At 44.3% G+C, this 20697-nt stretch overlaps 1 protein-coding gene across 3 annotated transcripts in view; it reads left to right on the forward strand.

Annotated features, from left to right (window-relative positions):
- The window catches only part of grm4 (glutamate receptor, metabotropic 4), a 106786-nt gene that overhangs the window by 21092 nt on the left and 64997 nt on the right, over window positions 1–20697 (forward strand). For 2 of the 3 annotated variants that reach the window (XM_029833691.1, XM_003963486.3), the window contains exon 2: window positions 13520–14520. The exons of the other annotated variant lie outside the window; for it this stretch is intronic. In XM_029833691.1, coding sequence (XP_029689551.1) covers window positions 13987–14520 — 534 coding nt within the window. In that variant the 5' untranslated portion in view covers window positions 13520–13986. The remainder of the gene's footprint in view (window positions 1–13519; window positions 14521–20697) is intronic. 3 annotated transcript variants of the gene reach the window in all.

Raw genomic sequence — 20697 nt, forward strand, 5'->3', positions numbered from 1 at the left:
AGCCACTGTGGAAATTTTCCTTTTGGCTGTTACCGTACCATCCTCACATGGTTTTTACATCCTAGCGTAGAAACCTCAACATAAGTAAAGGTAATCCTCCACCTACTTTAAAGGTGTTAATTCACGAGGTCAGATGTATCATCAAACCACCCGAGGGATAAACATTTTCCTTCTAATAACGAGGAAAAGGAATCACTTTTATCCTATGTTGCTTTTTCTTTATTCGCGCTGACATTTCGATGTAACGAGGCTGCTATACGTGTGGAAATGTATACGTCTCCTCACAGGCTAATTACCTCAGTCAGCTAAATCCCTCTGTACAGAAAGAATAAACAAGTCAAGAGCAGCCGTGATAGCTGCTAATAATCTGAGTTTCACTGTAAACAGGAAGACTCAAGGGCTAAAAAGGACTGATGCCTCATTTGACCTCTTCTCTTTAATTAGACTGTTTTCCCTGCAGAACTGGAGCTTAATGAAAGTTAAAAAAAATAAAAGGTTTGTCACTGACAAGAGGGGAAACCACACCAATCCACAGTCCAGAGCAAAGGTAAACACAAAAACCACGACTGATGTGCTGGTAAACAAGATGTTTGCAGTTTTACTTTCAATCTTTTTTGGTATTTGCAGACGACCAGATGCACGTCTAAGCTGCGTCTCTCAAGTGTAAACAGAGCCTGAAACATCTATTTATACATCAGACTTTTCAAAAATAAGTGGCATTTAAGCAACCCCACAGAAAGAAGGACAGTCTTTTTGAAATTCATGGCAGAGACACAACTTGTAGCTTAACGCAGTAAAAGAAAATGAGCAGATATTTCCTGGTCTAGTTATAATGAAGCCAAAACTAGCAAATACTGTACTGGTTTACTTTAGCATGCCGAATTTAATGCTTTCATATAACTGTCATGTTTTTTTTGTTGTTTTTTTCACTGCAGCCCAACAATAGAGGGTGAAAGTTCTCCTGAGCCTCTCCAGGAAGCTTCATTGTGTAACAAAACAATAAATGTAACCTTTCTTCACCTCAAGAATTTAATCAATCTTGAGGTTTTTCTGATGAGCTAATCAGGAAGCAAATGTTTTTGGTTTTTTTTAGAGTAGAATAACGGGATAAGATCATGGGATCAAGCCACAACATTTTCCAACAATCACCTACAAATTCAACAATTCACCTTTCACTTTGGACTCACCCAACAACCCTACATCACGGGCTTTTATGGGGCTTAAATCTAGCCAAGGTCACTCTTGACAAACCCAAGCCTTCAAAGTTGACAGTTTAAAACGATCCGTACAAAAGTAGACAACATGTGAATAAAGATTAAGCTGTGAGTTGTAGCTACATTCAGAGGGGCAAGCCTTTACACCCGGTGCCTGCCTAATCAACATCCATCCAGAGAGAGTTCAAGCTCATTAAACAGGCTCTTTGTGCCTGCATTAATAATGCAGTGGCACTGCGAGAGTCCTGACGTGCTCAAAGACCTGTCATCTCGTTAATGCACCATTAATCACGCAGGTTAAAACAAGAGCCTCAGGGGCAGTTGACCCCCGTCGCTCGCGGTGTATGGGCAGGGAACACGGGCACCTGTTCTCCGGTCTCACTAAGCCCAGCTGGACCGGTCCACATGGAGCAGAGAACAAGAGAAGTGGCACAGAAATCTGGGTAGATAGTAACGAAACTAAAATATGACACCGTGCGCTCTAGTTTTGGTACCTTTTGTGCCCGATTCTTCAATGTAATGAACTCTCTGCATTGCTGCTATTTTATTTCTATACGTATATAAAGACAAAGGGAGGTCTGACTGTGGTAGCTCCTTAAAAAGCATTTCATTAACTGAGTATAGATGTCTTTGCAACTGTTGAACACCCACGTATGTGCGGATGCTGCCTTTAATGATCTGAAAACGTAAAATAAAATGGATGAAAAGACGTAGAGGGACACAATAGTGACAAATTATGGATCTGGGTGAGCTGTCTCTGCTCTCTCGATCTGCTCTCATTCCATTTTCCTCCCGCCCGAATTCCCTTCAAATCAATGTTTCAGCCCTTCCCCCCCTCTTCAGACCTCTTCATCCAGAGGAGGCAGCATCAGACCCCATCAGCTGACATTTTCTCTCTAATACGTGAGGCTTACAGCACCTACCGAGGGAGACTCCATAACTGACCCAGACCCCTGGGGGATGAATAATCCGATACTAAAACCTCCAGATTAATGATATGTCTACTGGTTGTGACCCTTGTTCTCTTGCTGTGATGCCTTGTGTCAAGCTCAGGGAGCTCAGAGCTGACAAGTGAGTCCTGCACAATTATGCACTGGCACAGCGAAGGCGCCCCCACCACCACCTCCCCGGCAAACACACGGAGCTTGACAGGACCTTTATTAGCAACAAGACACTGCGTGCAAATACAGAGTCACTGTGGAGTCACCTTTATAGCATGTACAAACATTGTATTTGAATTTCCCGGTAAAGTGCATCACACTGCAGCGCGTCCTTGAAGCTTGTTTACGGAGCGTTTGCAGGAAAAAAGATTCGGGGGGGGGTAATAAGAGTACTGACTCTTGTCTGCGGAAATGAGAGATGCTGTGTTATTAGAGAATATAATAATGGGTGTACAGCCCCAATCACTCAAATCAAAGAGACAACGCTGTTTCTGCAAGGTTCATCATGTAAAGTTTCCCAAAGCATCCTGGAATCCTGGATAAATTAGACCACGGAGCTTCCCTTCCTGACTGATTAGGTGACTTCTCATCCAGAACGCAACGATCGGTTTAATATCCCTGAAACAGAAAAATGATGCTGCCATATCATCTCCACGGCCTTACCCAGCATGCACTTGGCCAATATTTTAGTGGTATAGCCATACAAAATCCCTCACATGATCCCTTTTATGGATCAAGGTTTGTTTGTTTTTATTCCGCAGAAATTCCCAGTTGCTCAATCAGACACCTTTTTTCGGTGGATGACCCTGTTTCTCATTTGGACTCCTCCCTATTTTCCTCTGGCATCGTGGGTGAATGCTTAATCTTCAGGGAAGGCTGTCAGAGCATGATGAATGCCAGCAGTACACTGGCTCTCAAACTCTGCATTAATTTTTAAGCACAATTACTGGAACAATTTTTTTTTTCTTTTTAATACAGCAATGGAAGAAGACTGCAGAGGCACATGCAAGACCTGGAAACTCACACAAGGTCTCCTGGAAAAGACCAAAAAATGCCCTGATCTGAAATGTGCAGATGGCGTGTGGCGTGAGACCGCTAACCCAGGCTGCTCTCAGCTGTGTTTAGCACTCACTGTCCCATTCACGCACTACCTCATCTCCTTTGATCCAGGAATTAACAAGACAGATGAGAGGAACAATTATCAAGTCCCGCGCTTCACTTAAAGGACCACCGAGCACTAAAGTAACCCGGTTTGTGCCACCACAAAGAAAGACATTTCCATTCCACGCGCTGCGGAGAGTTCAACAAAAGATGCTGAATGGCGACATAAACAGGAGCGAGGAGGCTGTGATGGAGCTGGGCCGGCTGTATAAATAATAGGTTGTATTAAAATTGTAAAAACCCAGGATGCATGCTGTGAGTCTGTAAATATGGATTCTAGAGGGGAGGAGAGACTACTGAGATTTAAAATAAAACCTAATATGTCAAAGGAGCCTGGATTGAAGGTGGCTTCTTTTATCCTTCAGAAAATTGTATTTCCTTCGAAAAGACCTTGAAGTTTAGACACAATGATTTAAGAGCAGCAAGAGAACAGGAAGAACCCTGGAATCAAATAGATTTCTTTTGTCCAACCTACAAAGGAGACACAAAACGCTGCACATGTAGTATCTACTGTTACGGTGCACTGAAAATGGAAAACATATTTCCTGCATTACGACAAAAAGAGGACCTTGGATGATCTCAAAACTGTTTGTTTTTAATCAAGCCCACCACACAGGCCTGCTAAAACAGGTCCAGCAAGGCTTGGATGCATAAATGATGCACTATCAGTGCTTTTATCAGGCAATTTGACATGTCAGTGCTGGAAAAATTACAAATACACTAATGATTACATTAGTCATCAGGGCTCCCCTGCAAGTGTGTGTAAAAAACATCAAATAATAATTTACATTTTACTGCATTTCGTTCTTGCCTAAGCTTTTGTGTACTTCAGGGGTGCTCATTACGTCGATCGCGGAGGTAGTACTGGTCGATCGCGGCGTGACAATAAAGAATATCAGCCTATCATTCATCCCGTCACTTGATTGATATACAGGGCCGCCAGTGAGATGACAACTGAATTTGACATTCAGGCGACCAATCAAGTGCAAACAACGGCGCTAAGTGCAGCAGAACTTACGATGTCAGCCTATCAGCAGTCCCAGTACAACCAGTCAGATGACAACTGAATTTTGACCTTTAGGTCACCACTCATGCGCAAACAACGGTGCTAAGCGCTAAGCTATTCAGCGAATTACCTCTGATTTTAAGCCATCGCTAAAGCTTATGGTCATCAAAATGAATGAGGGAGCGGGACCAAGTAAGAAGACAAAAACATATCACTTTCATACGGAATGGGAGGTTGACTTTTTTTCACAATTTCATTTTCGAAGTGCGTTGAAGATTATTAAGTACCGGTACATGAAGATTATTAAGTCCAAATACCATTCCATCATGACTGATGAACATTTGGAAGTGTGCATGAGGCTGACTGTCAGCAGCTACTGTCTGGACTATGCATCCCTGGCTGATTCAATTCAGTGCAAGTCATAAAAGTACCGGTAAACTCAGGCAATTACAAAAAAATGTTAATGTAAATAGTTAATTATTATCTGTGTTTTGCAATATTCGCTCATTCGGTTATGCAGGGTACATTAACATACATTGTACATACAAAGAATCCTCAATACATTTGAAAATAATTAATGTTTTGCATTTTTGTGGTGGGTAGATCCTTTTGACTTGGTAATTTTGTACGTAGCTCGCATGCTGAAAACATGGGAGCACCCCTGGTGTACTCGAACAGAGGCTCAGCGGTGACGCGTCTCCGGACGCTCGGCTGCGACGCCAGACGCACCGACATTATTCTCATCTCAGTTGGTCATTAAGACCTTCGCTGCCGCTCAGTGTCACCAAATCAAAGCTCCATGAAAGGAGAGCCTGCAAACTCTGAGGGCAGATAGTCCTCCGACAGCCCTCAAACCGGCTCTGAAGCAGCTCAGAAGCGTCTGGATGCAACCGCGTGACAGCGGACTGGCCCCGCGGCTATGGGCTCGAGGCCACTGTGGCAAAGCCTTGTGGTGAGGAATGCATGCATCACGACTGGCTTCAGCACTTCTTCATATAAAAAAGCCTTTTGGCTGCTCGGCGTTTAAATCTGGTCCTCGCGGAGCCAAGTGGGTTTTGCATCGCTATGAATCACAGTTACGGCCTGGAACGGCTTTACAATTATTGGACCATAAAACAGTGAAGGGAAAAGGACAGCCCCCCCCCCCCCCCCCCCCCTCTACATTAACTCTGCAAAATCACGAGGCATCAATTAGGTCAGAAACTGGAAGAAAAAGAGCACAAATAGTGCATTAATGTCGACGAGGCGTGACCGTGTGCGAGATGACTGAACTATTAGGCTGTAATAACACTTATGTGGGCTGAACCAATCAGGGCGTATACCTATAACAGCCCTGACGGACAGCAGGGCACACTTTGCAAAGCTTCACAGAATACAGCCTGAAAGAGGGGGGAAACACCCTCCCACACCAGCAACCCCCAAGGTGGCAGATTTTAACGAGAGCACGCTGGAAAACCCAATTAGAACTCATGCCAAGCTTACAACCTAAAACCCTTTGATGCACTGTTTGTATGGCTGTATTTAACTCCCTGTTCCACTCCTCTTTGTATGTACTTAACATGCTTTTCTAGACATGTTCCCTGGCATGCACGTTTGACACGAGGAGATAAAAGGAAATAATATTTAAAAAATCAGTTTAAAAAAGAAAAAAACAAATCTTTATTCTCTGGGATTAAATTCGTGTCATCGGACCAAAGGCTGACTGTACCCCTTGAAGCTGGATGGATCCTTTCCTAGAAGGGATGAATGCTAAAACAGAGGAGCGGTTTAAGTGTGGGCAGATGGTATTAAACAAGCAGGAAGCTGCTCTCCACTTGTTAGTGACGCAAAAGGGAAATTTAAATGCAAAGACGAGGGTGTAAGGAAGCCGGACCGATTGTGACGGCGGCGAGGAACAGCAAGAGAACGACTGAAGTATGACGCGGCGGATTCGTATCCTCGCTCCGGATCCTGCTGATTGGATCACAGGTGGACAGACTGACGTGCATCCTGATGGAGCGCTTGTGATCAGGGGGCATTTTTTTGCTTTTTATGCAAATGAGATCCGCGGTGTTCTGATACAGAGTCAAATATAACCCCCAAAGAGGGCATCAGTGTAATGATGGGGTCTGAAGTAGGCGGCTCGGAAGCTAAAGCGATGTGCACTGAGACCTACGGGATTCTAAGAACCTGTTATCCATTCAGTCAGGGTCCAAAACTCATATCTGATGGGTGTATTGGGTGGGGCTGGCAGAGCTGGCTTGAACCCAAGGGTAGCGACCACAGCTCTGGCTTACTGCCTGGAAATTCCTCCCTGTTGTCATGCACTTCGCCTTTTTTATCTCAGTTGTACCTTTCTTTCATGCTGAGGCCGAGTTGATGTGGCAGCTGATTGTGTGTGACACTGGTTGGGTTCTGAGAAACCGAAGCTGCCCCCTGTGGTTTTCTCCCTGATTCCATCTTTTCATTTAAGACTTCCAATAGAAAAATCAGCTGGGAACACTCCTGGTGTTCTTGGTAGCTGGACCATTGTCCTGGGAGGTCTAAGGTAGGAATATACAATACATATAGATTCTGCTGTCTCACAGCCTTTAACGTATTTTCAAAGAAGGAAATGGACTTCTGCATGTAAGAAACGAGTCAATATGCCTGATTATATATTATGTTCAAAGTATCAACAAAAAGAAGTTTCTCTAATGTAACCACATGACAGTGAACAGAGAAAAAGGCTGATTGTATTGCCGCCTTTGTCGTATCCTTTTCAGCCGTCGCAGCAAGGCTAATTATGTGATAATAGGCCGTGCCCAGGTATTCTGCAAACAGCAATATAAAACATGCACACAACAATGGAGGAAAAAGAAAATGCCAAAGGATCTTTGCGTTTTTTTTTAAAATCCAGCTGAGATTTTATGAAGAGGAGTCGTGGTCTGAGTGCTTTTAAGTGCGTCAGAGCGGAAACATACTATTAGGGACCCACTGCGGCGCCATTCTAACACTCTTTCAAATCGCTTGCCGTGCGCTCCATTTGTCCCTGTTATGGTTGGCAGGGACAGGGGTTTGGAAAAGCACCTGGGTATTAATGACAGATATTACATTACGGTGATTCCAACAGTATTATCATACAGCGGCGTGCTGTGGGAACGCTAGTAAAACAGCTGATGATGAAGCCACGAGCTGCAACTTTTAGTCTTAGACCACCGACTGCGCATCCTTTTTGAGCTCTTTGGGGTTATTGAATGGTGCGAGTGACAGAGATGTGCCCATTGTTCTCCTGCTGCTTCACACAGACTGTAGAAGACAGTGGGACTCCAAAGGGGAGGCGGCGCTGAGACACACAGCTGGCGCCAAACGACTGGGCTTTACTTTGTGAGATGTTTGTAATGCACCTGCAGATCTTCAGAGGGCATCCACACATAACTGGGACAGTTGGGATGAGAGGAAAAGATGATCTGAAAAAGAATATGTATGAATCTTTGGTGATTAGTTTTAGAGTTGCGTTTCAGTTTAGATGTGACAGAAGTGAGGTCGTTTTCTGCTTATTGGCTCTTTCAAAGATAAAACGGGTCCGGCTGAAACAGCCAACGTTCCCAACTCAATTCCCTCGTTTAAACTCGCCGACCTCTTTTAAAATCTGGAGCTTTGGCTGGTGGGGGGAGCTATCAGGTGTATTTTAGGTTTACAGGAAGATTTCCTACTAAACTCCTGTTCTGCCATCTTTTATCTTCTAAAATATAATCCTGGAAGCCTACGTAAGTACAGGAGGAGGACAGAGGAGTAGTGAACTGTGGTGTTCCCAGGATTAAAAAGGTCCACTTTGTCCATTCAGGCATGCCGCAACACTGAAACCCTCTCTGACAGGGTGGCAGCACTGGGGGGATGCAGTATTCATAACTTCTGTTTCCAGGAGTGCTGATAAACCGCAGCTATAGTTAGAAGTCACATGTGTGATTTAAAATATGGTATTTCTCGCGAATGCGCCTCTGCATCCCTACTGTCCCCGCAGAGTGGGGGTGCACTTGGAACATCCTCCCCGTGTGCCAAGAGAATCTCCCCTGCACGCGCTGAAGCGTGCTCACCACCGCCATCCAGCTATTACGTGACTAGGAGGGCGTTTCAGTTTCTGGATGCAGAACTGGAGCACAGAACGGCAGCTGAACGGAATTCTGGAAATTAAAAGTCACATTTGATGCAACTACAAGGAAAAAGATTCAGCATTTAATCTGAGTTTCTGTATGCCGCCCCACAAATAATAGCTTTTTTCATTGAAAATATGGCTTTGGTCAATGATGAAATTGATGGCTCTGAAACCAGGCTGATGAAAAGGCAGCGGCCTCCAGTCGCTGACGACGAGGCTCCACTCTGCTCTTCAGCAGCTTCTGGTCATTGACAGTGTGCACAGCAACACAACATGAAGACTTTGCTCCAGTAAAGTGGGACAAAGTTTCTGTGAGCGCCTCGCCGCCTCTCATACAGCTGACAAAACTACAGTACATCTGAATTAGAGATAGAGGAAACTGCAGAGCTGCATCAGGCGGACTCTCCTCCTGCCGAGTCCTGGAGGCTTCAGGAGCAGGTGTGCAGCCCAACGGGTTGCACCTGGACACCAAACTCTGATTAGAGCAAGCATGAGCGAGAGAAAAATGAAAAATGTTTTACTTCATATCATTACAGATATGTTTTTTTTTTTAAATAATAGTAATAATAGTTAAATAATAATGATTATAATGATGATACTACTACTACTACTACTACTACTAATAAATCCTCAGTTGTTTTATGGAGTTGTTTGGGATATATTAGAACAGTAATTAGGAGGTTAATTATCTGCTTATGCTACACTGCATTAAAAGAGTAAATGAACCCTTATGATATCATCCATATGTACACTCATATATACGTTATTTCCATATACAGGGGTCTGCAGTTGATAAATTCGTTAATTTAAAAAACTATCTGGGGATGTTTAAGAGAAAATATGCAGTCCCATTGCTACGCCATAGGGAGGGTAGCTTGTGAATGTTTAATATCATAATTACATTTTTACTGTTGGACAACAGTCGTATCCTCTACCCAGTTAGCCCAGGGCAGGACGGGCGAATATTTGTTAATGCAATCTGCATTTTGCTTAAAGAATGAGTTAATGAGTAAGTGCGAGTGGGGCCGACGTACACATTATTGTTCCATCTTCCCCATCAACTATGAATCTACGGTTTGAAGAAGACTTGGACAGCACTAGTTTATAACACCCCCATACATGAATTTAAGATGCATTTAGGTTCAGTGTTTGGATGCTAAAATATGAAACTGTACATGTACAATGGTAGTAAGATATCACTTCCTCAACCATGTTTAACACAAAGACCGTGACTAAAAAAGCAGTCTGGTTTTAGAGGATGACTTTACACAGCTGTAGAACGTGACATCAGAGATCATTGTTCCGTAATCTTCTCCAACCTACATCGACGGCGTTTCTCTTAAATAGTAGCGCTCCTGCTTTCAGAATTCTTCCTCCCACCAGCCAAACTTTGTCAACAGGCTCTGACTTTAAGTGTGACACCTCCCCAGTGGCTGCTGACTCTCCAGAATGAGACATCATTCATTCCTCCTTATACAGGTGGATTTTAGTGCATTTGTTTGCCATGAGGGTCACAGAAGGGAACCAGAGCTGCGTTGTTACCACTGTCATCGAATTTATGTGTCTTGTGGGAGCGTGTGCTCTCTTTTCCTACCTGTGCATGTAAGTAGGTGTGTGCTGGTGGTAATTTAGTTCCCTTTAGATCGGGGGATCGTCCAGGGGGGCTTCATTTAAACTCCAAAGATGGCTGCTGCCTTTGAGCTCCACACCTTCCTCAAACTGGCCCTCCATGTGTTTCTTTGAATTGTGACGACGGTGTAGAATGAAGAGGAGCGAACAGCCATTTTTTTTGCAACCTATTCTCCTGTTTTTGAAGTAACTGGTGGACATTTGTTTTTCACTTGTCAGGTTAGATGTTGCCTGTTTTTTCCAGGTAGGCCCTTCTGTTTGGCCTTAGTTCACTCCAAAGATATCATTTTTATTGGCAGAAACATTCCCAGTTTTGATTTTTGATTCTTTATTTTAAAATAAACACTTTTGTTAACTTTTGATAACCTTTATTTTTGTCTACTTGGAACTTGGGGAAGCTGGGTCCTTCCTTGTGTTGCATCCAGAGCCCCTAGACCGGGTGTAACATAAACTCACTCCATGTGAGTGTATTTGAGAGGAATTGGGGAGGAATTGGTGTGTGTTCTAGCAGAGGTTTCGACAGTGTAACGCTCTGTGCTGAGATCTTTATCGCTCGTCTCCACTGTGATCATGCTATCTTTGGGGTTTAAGTATCTCCTCCACTGAAGCATGACGGCCAAAACAGCAGCTCCCTGTCGGATTAGTACGTCACTGTCAGATGGTCCCAGTTACACTCTGACAGACCTATTAACAGCATGCATGTCATTGTGAGGCTTTGCAGAGACGACAGGATATAAAATCTATGTATCGGGCTACAATTCTTCTATTCTTTGGAGTTCCAGTAGAATCAAACATCCAAACGTGACACCGTACAGCTAAAAAGAGGGTTTTACACACGTAGCACCAAATTTTACCAGTTCTCTCGGCCTTGCATGTTACTGTCTCGTAGACTGTCTAATCTAATGACTCTGAAAACCATTAAACACGCTGTTTAAATTTTTTTTAAATTTGATGAGCAACATTTAATAATTTATGTAGTAGTGGACAGAGGAGAGAAGAAAACACCTAAATGTGCCGGGCTTCTCTGTGTTTACCTTCAGTTATCCTCAAAAGTATCCGCACACAAGTGAACCCCCGATGAGCGAGTCCAAGAGCTAATTGGTTTGTCCGGCCGTTTAAACTGACTTTAATTGCTTTTTTTTAACACTTGATCGGTACTTCTGTGCCATAAATTATCCACATCAACTCCGACAAAATGTGCTGCTTTCTCTCCATGTGCAATTGCATGTGAGCGAAGCACTGCGGTTGGAGGGAGCAGGAGGGAGCAGAGGAAGCTGGAGCGCCTCTCCGCTTCACACTCCCCGAACGCTCCTTCTCCGCAGACCGCTGATGTTTATCTGCTTTGCCCATCTGGGCCTTGTGACTAGCATCTGCTCTAGCTGCCAGTGTGCATGTGGGGTTTCACACTGCGATGACAGTGAAGGAGCACCGCTGTCCTTCCCTTCTAAAAAGAGCTGGAGAGGCAGCGAGGACTTCATCTCAGAGATGTCAGGTCTTATTCTCCAGACCTGAATTAATTGCCAGAGTATTGTCCAGCACTCAAGATGGTGCACTATAATTATCCTGACTGTGGCTCGGTAACTGACGGCCCTGATGAAAGATAAGCCCGTTTGAGATGGGAAGCACGCTCGCTGTCTGCAGCCTTTCTTCTTCCATTTCAGACAGACATGAATATACATTATTGTCAGCACCCACAAAATTCTGCTCTGATGAAAATCAGTTTTCAGGGCAACAATGGAATGCTCCGTGCACCTGTTTCCTTGCACCTTTTGTATTTCAACAGCTGTCCAAGCAGGACAGGAGGTTACAACACGATCGGATTCCAGTCGCTATATCCTCTCTTGTCTGATGCCGCAAAGCCAAACAATCTCCAGACTTTCATTAGAAGTTGCATTATGGGTAAAAAAAAGCACCTGACTAAAAGGAAAAGAGGGTACAAAGGCATCAATCAAACACCTCATCGTGAGGGAGAGGCTCAGAACAAGCTAAAGACAATTCCCACAGTAATTCTTTGACAAACCATCTTTTCTATTTTTAGTTCAGTAAAACCCTCCTACATAAGTAAAGGTCCAGAGGGGATGATTTAAACATGGCTGCAAATCAAATATGATATAAATAAAGAGAGGATAATAATCCACCCGGCATCTCGCAGTTGTCTCCTCATGTGTTAATACGTGTTGGGAGGAAAGGAGGCGCTGTTCCATTATCAAAGGTGTGTGCAAAAATTCTTCCTCTGCAATACCTTTCATTTAATTATTTACCTAACCCAGCCTGTGTAGCCACCCTTTCATTTTAAGGCTTTCCCCTAGAATAAGATGTTATGCAGCAACAACCTTCATCCATTATTGATGCTGTGTTTTATGAGGATGATCCGTGCAGGATGATATAAATATCTCCCTTCGGTTCCCAGCAGGACGGGAGAGGAAGCACGAGATCGGCCAGCGTGTACTGTTACAGCGGGTCATTCCTAATTATTCTGATTTGGAGGTTTAAACAGAGATTCAGACGAGTCCAGACTTCAATTCATGCATTTTGGCAAATGCTTTTAAATTCAACAGAATTATAATGGGAATGTTGCACAGAGAGAGAGAGGTAGAGAAGGAGGAAGGGGGGGGGGGGGTGCTGATACACTGGCAGGTAGTGAGGGATTACAAGTGGTCATATGTTGGTTTCTTTAAAAGAACATATGTGTTTAAATGCTTTGATTATCGCTGCTAATTCTGCCCTAAATTCCCTGACCTTTTGGCAGTCCAGAGAGGCTTTGTGAGCTGTGCGAGGTTATGAAATCTATGGAATAGTGCCAGGCAGCAGCAGCTCACTTATGCTCAAGGCACATCGAAATAATTCATTGCAGGGCCCTGAAAGTAGAGTTGAGCCACGGCTGCAACACAAAGCATTCGTTCACACTGAACTGGGCCCAGCAATTATTTCTGCTGAATTCTATTATTTAGAAAGTAGTTTGCGAACCTTTGCGGTGCAGAAAATACAACCGTGCGGGGGAGTATCATTTTTAATGGCTTATAGTTAGTACAGCTGAGCTACAATACCATAAATGTTACAAGAGGATAAAAAAATGTCAGCTCATCTGCACAACGTGTGTGAGGGCCTACCTGAGTGGGTGATGCCTGTAACGTTAGCATTGTGCTAACATGCTAAGCCCTCTTATAGAGTAAGTGATGCTGATGTCACAATTATAGTCCAACAACTTGCAAAGATTTATTATTAGTTTTATACCCAGTGTAGCTCTGCTGGAGATAATAGCATAAAAACAATGGTGTAGTCCCAAAATGTAGATTTTGGTCTCTGTTAAATGTCCCAACAGTATATTGAAGTATACTGTGTTCGGGCGGGAAGGGGGGGGGGGGGGGGCTTCCTTCTCCTGAAAAGACTAACCTGAAAATGATTGTAGTGTTGTTTCCTTAGCAACTGACACTTTCTTCTTTTTTTCCTACAGTGACCTGCAGTGGCATCCAGTTGGGTCCTACTGTGACTTCCCGAGCTACTTAAGGAACCCAGTGAATAAGTCAATGCACCCCAAGCGAGTTTTGGAGAAGAAAAAACCGAGCTACCCCTTCACTGTTGATGCCTGAAAGTTCCTTCTGTGGTCTCTTCGTCTCAGCTCCCCCCTATTGTCTTTAGTTATAGCAGCTACTCTCAGGGCTCCAGTGCAGGAAAGGAGTGAAACACAAAGAGAAAAGAACACTAAGAGACACATAAGAGTCAAAAAACACTGCATAATTAGTATTGCTGTGTTTGTCAAAACCACCAGAAGAAGCTTCTGAAGATGACTGTGCTCTGAAAGCACACGGCAGCCTACCTTCAGGACATTTACGTGTGTGTGCGTGCATGTATATGTGTGCACATCTCTTTCATTTTCAAAGGACTTGAGTTTGTGTTTGGATGCGGATTTAGCCTTTCATTATGACTCTGCAAAGAGGCTTTGAGAGAGCGTGGCTCGGCTGCCACAAAAGTGGCTGCTGCTGGGTGCTGCTGCTGGCTTGTTCTTTCTTGATCGCCTTGGCAGCCAAACCCAAAATGCCCGGCCACACGCACCTCAATTCAATACGCATTGATGGGGACATATCTCTGGGTGGCCTGTTTCCAGTCCACGCCAGGGGAAATGACGGCAAAGCCTGTGGCGAGCTGAAGAAGGAGAAAGGGATCCACAGGCTGGAGGCCATGTTATTTGCCCTGGATCGTATCAACAATGACAATGAGCTGCTGCCTAATATCACCCTCGGGGCACGTATCCTGGACACCTGCTCGCGGGACACCCATGCTCTGGAACAGTCACTCACATTTGTTCAAGCTTTGATTGAGAAAGACTCAACCGATGTCAAGTGTCTCAGCGGAGGGCCGCCCATCATCACTAAGCCGGAAAGAGTGGTGGGAGTGATTGGCGCCTCTGCCAGCTCCGTGTCAATCATGGTAGCCAACATTCTGCGTCTCTTCAAGGTCAGTACTTTTAAACAACTTTCACTTTTCCCTCGAACTACCTTTTCCTCCCAGGTGCAGAGGAGAGAGCGCCCACACTGGGAGAGGGTAAACTATTAACCAGGACACGTCAGTGTCACAAATAGCAAACACTGAAAATGCTAGATGATGGATCATGTTTGTTCCCTCTGCCAAACTAAACTTTGGATAAGAATTACAGGTGCTCGGATTATAATCAAGGCAACGTTTACTTCATGTCAACATCATCACACTTCACAAAGGTCACTTTAATAAAACAGACATTGGCAGCACACAATCCCTGCTCTTATTTCTTTTCTCTTGACCTTTACATCCCCCATATGAAAGTTTAAATCATAATCATTACCTCACATTTGTCTCTCACTGTCCAGAAAACTAGGCAATGATCATCAAACCATAGTTCTTCTCTATTAATGACACTAATTTGAAAAAGTACTTGGCGTCGCCTTCCTCTAATTATTTCTGGGAAGCCAAGCATGACACCCCGAGTTCAAGGCGCTGCTACGGCGCACAGGCTGAATTAAGCCGCTGCAGAGTCTCGACAGATGCAAAGATAATCTGCTGAGAGTCGGAGAACACGGCACCTGCTCAGCAATGCCAAAGCAAACCCAGCAAGGCCAGTGTCAAAACAGGTTGTCGTCATGTGACCAAGCAAATAATTTCTCTGCTGGTCATCAGCCGGGCTCGTAGCAACCGGTTCATGGGACAAACCAACCGCTGGTGGCTCCAAACTAAGGAGTGCAATATGTGCTTACTGTACACTCTGATTCACGGCCTTTTGAAGTCATGAATCACCAGCTGTGAAATGAAATCGGTGCTGATTCACTGGATGAATTACCTGACACAAGGCTGGCACCATATTTCCAGCCATCTTATCTGGTCCCAGTCCACTAAATCTGCAAGAGACCAGTCACACCACTTTTAACAATCTGGCTGTTGCTGTGCAACAAAAGAGAAGCTGTGAAGGACATTATGACCGTCCACCTCCGCAGGAGCGGCGCGTAACTACTATACAATAACAGTGCATTTGATAACACATGCAAAGATTCCATAAGCCTGTCGAGAAGGTTCTTTGTTCCCTGTTCATGTGAAACAAGGCCTTTTTATCTATGCAGCATGCATAAACTCTGTGGGTGATGTTGCAACAGCAGGTTGCTGGGGTAGCAACAAGGCTCCTATTGTTCATTCAGATGAGCCTCAGGAGGGAGAGACCTAAGCCGCTCCATCCTGCGACCTTTACCTGCAGAACCGTGACATCACCGCACTCACGCAACAGCCTCTTTCTAATTTTGCCACAGGTGTGAGCAAGCTCGCGCTGAATTATGAAGACGGCGAGTATAAAACAACTCTGCAGCACCTTGTAACTTTGACAGAGAACCTCTCATTTCCATTGCTCCTTTGATACAGCCCCAAGCAATTCTGATTACAGCCAAGTCGCTTAGTCATCTTCCAGTAATATTCATTCTCAAAACATGCACTATGTACTAGTTTGGACTCCTGTGTATTGATAAAGACAGCTGCAGGAAACCACAGAATGAAGAGGAATGAGTGGTTAAAGTGTGATAGCAGACGCACATGCTGTGAATTTTCATTAACAACCAGAGATCAGCAAGAAGCAGCTGGGTTGGCAATGACGAAGGTGGACCAGCACAGGGCTCCAGCTTCATTTACCATTCAGAGTTTCATCAAAAACAATTGTTTTAGTCTGACTGCTGGGACATAAACTATGATAAATTACCACCATGGGAAAGGATTTGATTTTTTTCCTGTTTATGCTGTGATGGCATTAACATGCGCGGCTAGCGCACCACCGGTCGTGGAGATTTGGGGCAGAATATTGGCCTCTCGTATGTTCACACACAGGATGAGGAGCACGGATTTCGCACAAAGAGGCGTCTGTCAGTCTTGCTGGGAAAGATGTCCGATAATGCCTCCGTTTCCTTGACAGCTGTGAGAAATCTCAGCCTTGAAATGATAAAAGTGGGCAGATGTGGGTGTGCACATGTAGGTTGAGGGGAACTGTGGAAGCAGGGACTGTTGGAAGAGGCCTCTACTGGAGAAGACTTAAAAAAGGAACAACAACCAGACAAGTTCGTGTATTTGCTGCTTCCAACTAGTCCTAAGAAAGGCTTCTGTGCTGGTTTTCTGTGGCCTCCTCTGACTTCTTCATTATTTCTGCAGCTCACTCTTTGCTCAGTGCTCTACTCTCTCTGACTGGCTCTGTTCATTTCGCCATAATTGTTGAAGCTGTGACAAACACGAGTTCCTGGAGGGTTTGAAATAACAGCGCGATGCACAAAAAGGCACCAGGAGTCCGGCCTTAATGCACGACATTAAGACACGACCGCAGTCGCATCTTTTCTCTGCACTTACTGGATCACCTTGCATCGACTAAATGAATCTGCTCATGCAGCTAAAATCTGATGGCTGCACGCTTCATTAACCCCGTCTGAAACACTGACAGTGTCGCCGAGCTCAAAACCCTGTAAATAACAGACACAACAACGCCCGGCCGTGCTTTCGTTTTCTTTTCCCCCCTCTGAAACTTGCTTCTTGCGTCGCCTTTTAATTTCAGAGAGGAAAAAGAAAACACGTCACCACACTGGAGGCAAAATAAAACGAGAGAAAAAAAGAATTGCAGATTTATTTTTGTAGTATTTAAAATTTTCTTGGGGGCTTACAGCATTTAATCAACTTATCTTCTGTTTACGCTCGACATGCGGAAATTTTTCCCACAAATCTCACTACAAGAGAAAAGATGAAGCCGTGGAAATGGGATTTATACGGTCCACAGATGTTGCTCCAGGTGCAAAAAAATAATAATTCCAGGTTTAACGTTATTATTTTAATAGAATTACTGCAAGGGGGTCACAAGATAATACTGTATTTGCACCAAAAAAGGCAACTACTCACATTTCACTTTACTGCTCTGAAGCAGCTGCTTGTGACTTGTGACTAATTTGTGCCCTCGCATCTGTAATTTTCTCTTCAGGATTTAATCATCGTGCAAACAAATTTAATAATGTAAACAAGTTGATGAAATATTCCCTCTCGTCTCGTCATCGCGACTCTATCCACCATCTTTGCATTCGCTCCATGATGTTGTGTTTAATCAGTTTAATCACCCCGATGTTTAGTAAGGACGGGGTTTAGAAGAATGGTGCTTTAGAAAGAAATTCTGGTTCTGGCAGTTCATTTGAGTGAAAAGACCCATTTATCATACTGCTGGAGCCCATTTGGGTCATTTATCAAAGTTTCAATGCAAAGGGGAGTTGTGTAGAGGATGAAAAGTGGCTTTGTATCCTGTCTGCATGGATGGATTTCTAGCTTGGCACAGATGCTGAATGTTCCAGCAGCTGCTGGATTCCATTATGAGAACTAGAGCTTCTAACTGGATCGGATGTGTCAGGTTGCTTGGATGCGCTCAAAACAAACAAAATAAACATAGACAACCGGGTCATAACTATGATGACTTCCATACAAAAATATTGATTTCTTTTTTTGCAATATCTGCCACTACAAGATCAACTTGTAGCCTCGCTGAAGAAATATCAAATGGATTAGAGAATGATAAAGCCAGGAGGAGCCATTAGTGACTGCTCTCCTACAATTAAATGTGATCCTCTTCTCCTGCCATAAGGCTGTTGACTGAAGTAAAGCTAAGGCTGAGCTCTCACATGCTCAGGTCTGGCAGGTTCCAGCTCCTTTTTCCATCATTAAAGTCACATAAAAACCATGAGCAGGACTCCCCTGAGTGGCTGGGAGCTCTTCCGTCTTCTAATGACTTTAGAAGTTTAGTTAGGCTGAAACCTTCTCACTTATTACTTTTCCCACACCTGAGCGGCTCTATTGAACCACCCTCCCCCCCTACTTGACCTTGGCTTGGTGAATATGTAGGAAAACCAGATGGTGCAATAAATTCCACGAATGAAGTAAACACTGACATGAGGGGCCGAGGAGGTGACACTTACAATTCGGATGGACGGATTTACGTGCGTCTTTTTGCGACTTTTGCTCCTCGTCAGCTCGCCCTAATGATGTTTCAGATGCTTTTTCCCGAATTCTTGTTTTTCATCTTCAGAAATGGCATTTCAGCAGAAGGATTTACTCCTTAGTTGAAAAGCGTGGATCGTTTAATGATTTTTGCTCCGAGTGCGCAAATATTTACCGCTGCATCGATATTTGAGACACAAATTTATGCATCGGTGTTTAAGAAACAAATTTGACTTCATTTCAAGTCAAGTGTTGCAAGTTAAGCTTCCAAACACACAAAAGAAAAGCTCCCTCTCTTAAAAACAATGGCTTTTTTTCCTTTCTATAGTCTCGCGGTTGCTTTGTTACAAATGATGTTGAAATATGTCGCTGTCTGTAGCCAGAAATGAGTTGTGATGTTTTTGGTATTGTTGGCTGCGTGTCTTTTTGTATTCCTTGTTTTCTCACAGTCCTCATGTTTATTTAATCCACATAAAAAGAGCCTACATCAAAGCTAACAACCTAAACAAGGTGAGCACCCATCGTCATGTAAGTTCGGAAATGACAGCGCCTCCTCACCAGGCTGGCAACAGAGGAGCTATTCTTTCTTATTATTGTTATGTGTTTATTTGTTTGTTTATCCCCATCATTACAGCTTTCTGTCTGCATTGTTTTTCACCTCTTTACCTCTCAACTTCTCCTTCCTCTCCCAGTCTCGATGTGGTTGAGGCTGAGTGTTTGCTCAGCGCATCAGAGCAGGCAGGATTGCGTCCCGATGGTACGCCATGAATATTTTACGACATTGTTACGTAATTTATGCCCAGGGATTGGAGTTGAAAGCTCCCACTCTGCATCCTCTCACCACTGGTTCCTGCGCTCGGTCTGCTCTCATCAATTGGGTCTTTATACTGCTGTATAAGCAGGAGCTGTGCACACAAGAACGGGAGCTAATTAGTGATCGGCTGCTTATGATACTCAAGACAGATTGAGTGTAATTACAGTTGCAGGATTTTGATTGTGCCTCTGCGACCACACTGACAACAGCTACACAGAGGATTGAGAGCTATTGCTGCCGTCGTCAGAAAGGTTTCAGGTACTGGCGCCGACTTCAATCATAACTTGGCAGAACAGGGATGGGTAGCGGTACCTCGGGTAGTGCTCTAAATTAGGCCCAGCCGGTCTCAAAGGTGTTACCTGGAGATGGGAGTTTGGGGCCGACAGATGGTGGAATGAGAGCAGGGTTGGTGGCTGAAGAAAAGGCTCGACCGGGCACCCGTCGGCCGCTGTGCGGGAAGTGGAGACCTTGCATCTTGCATCCCTCATTAGAGGCAGAGGCCCCGAGGCACCGCACCACACTCCCCCTCAGCACTTCACCGTGTTGAGACAGAGCTCTTATTGGATTACCTCCACAGCCCACTGAGAGCAGACGCGGAGAGCTTCAGGAGCTGGGAAATACGCTCGCGTCGACACATCTCGTCCTCCATTATCGAGTTATCATCAAGCTGAAATCTACAATTGTGAGGCCACGTCACAGAAATGTCTCAGTGTCACCGTAACTGGGAACCAATAACAGAAGATGGATGGCAGCCACCTGAAAGACCATCAGGACCGCACAGCTGCAGCTTACAAATATAGAGAAAAGGAGTTGAAATGCTAACAAGTTGTGCTTTTCTGCAGTTAGATTATCATTCATTGAGCTTAGAAATCCCTCATCTCCCAAGTCCTGGCTAGTCTTTACTGTGCAGGTTTAAGGACAGTTACAGTGCCTGCTGCCTTGGACTTTGCATTTTTTTCCAGTCCTTTTAACACTCCTGCTGTCGGCAAATCCCTGTGCAGGCAATGAGAGCCAGCGCTGTAATCCCAGGCCGGTGACAGGAAAGCTACTGCGTAACCGTCGCCTCCTGCATTTCCATTCAAATTAATTTCTGGAATTTAATTAACAGTAGCATATTTACCGGGGGGATTGTGGCGGATTGTTAGTTTTTTAAAAGTGAGGTTTCATTTTCAGCATTTCTGTGCAATTCTTGGAGAGAAGCATAAATACAGAAGAATACTAGACTAGAAAGAGCTGACGGCTCCTGTGAAGAGGGCTCAAATAGCCGCCTCACCTGGATAAACCAACACCGAGCGTCCATCTGTCACTGTCTGACCGATCCAAGCTCTTGAAATTGAAGATCTGATGGCTCA

The sequence above is a fragment of the Takifugu rubripes genome, chromosome 3, assembly GCF_901000725.2.
Source record: "Takifugu rubripes chromosome 3, fTakRub1.2, whole genome shotgun sequence".
NCBI classification, from domain to species: Eukaryota; Metazoa; Chordata; class Actinopteri; order Tetraodontiformes; family Tetraodontidae; genus Takifugu; species Takifugu rubripes.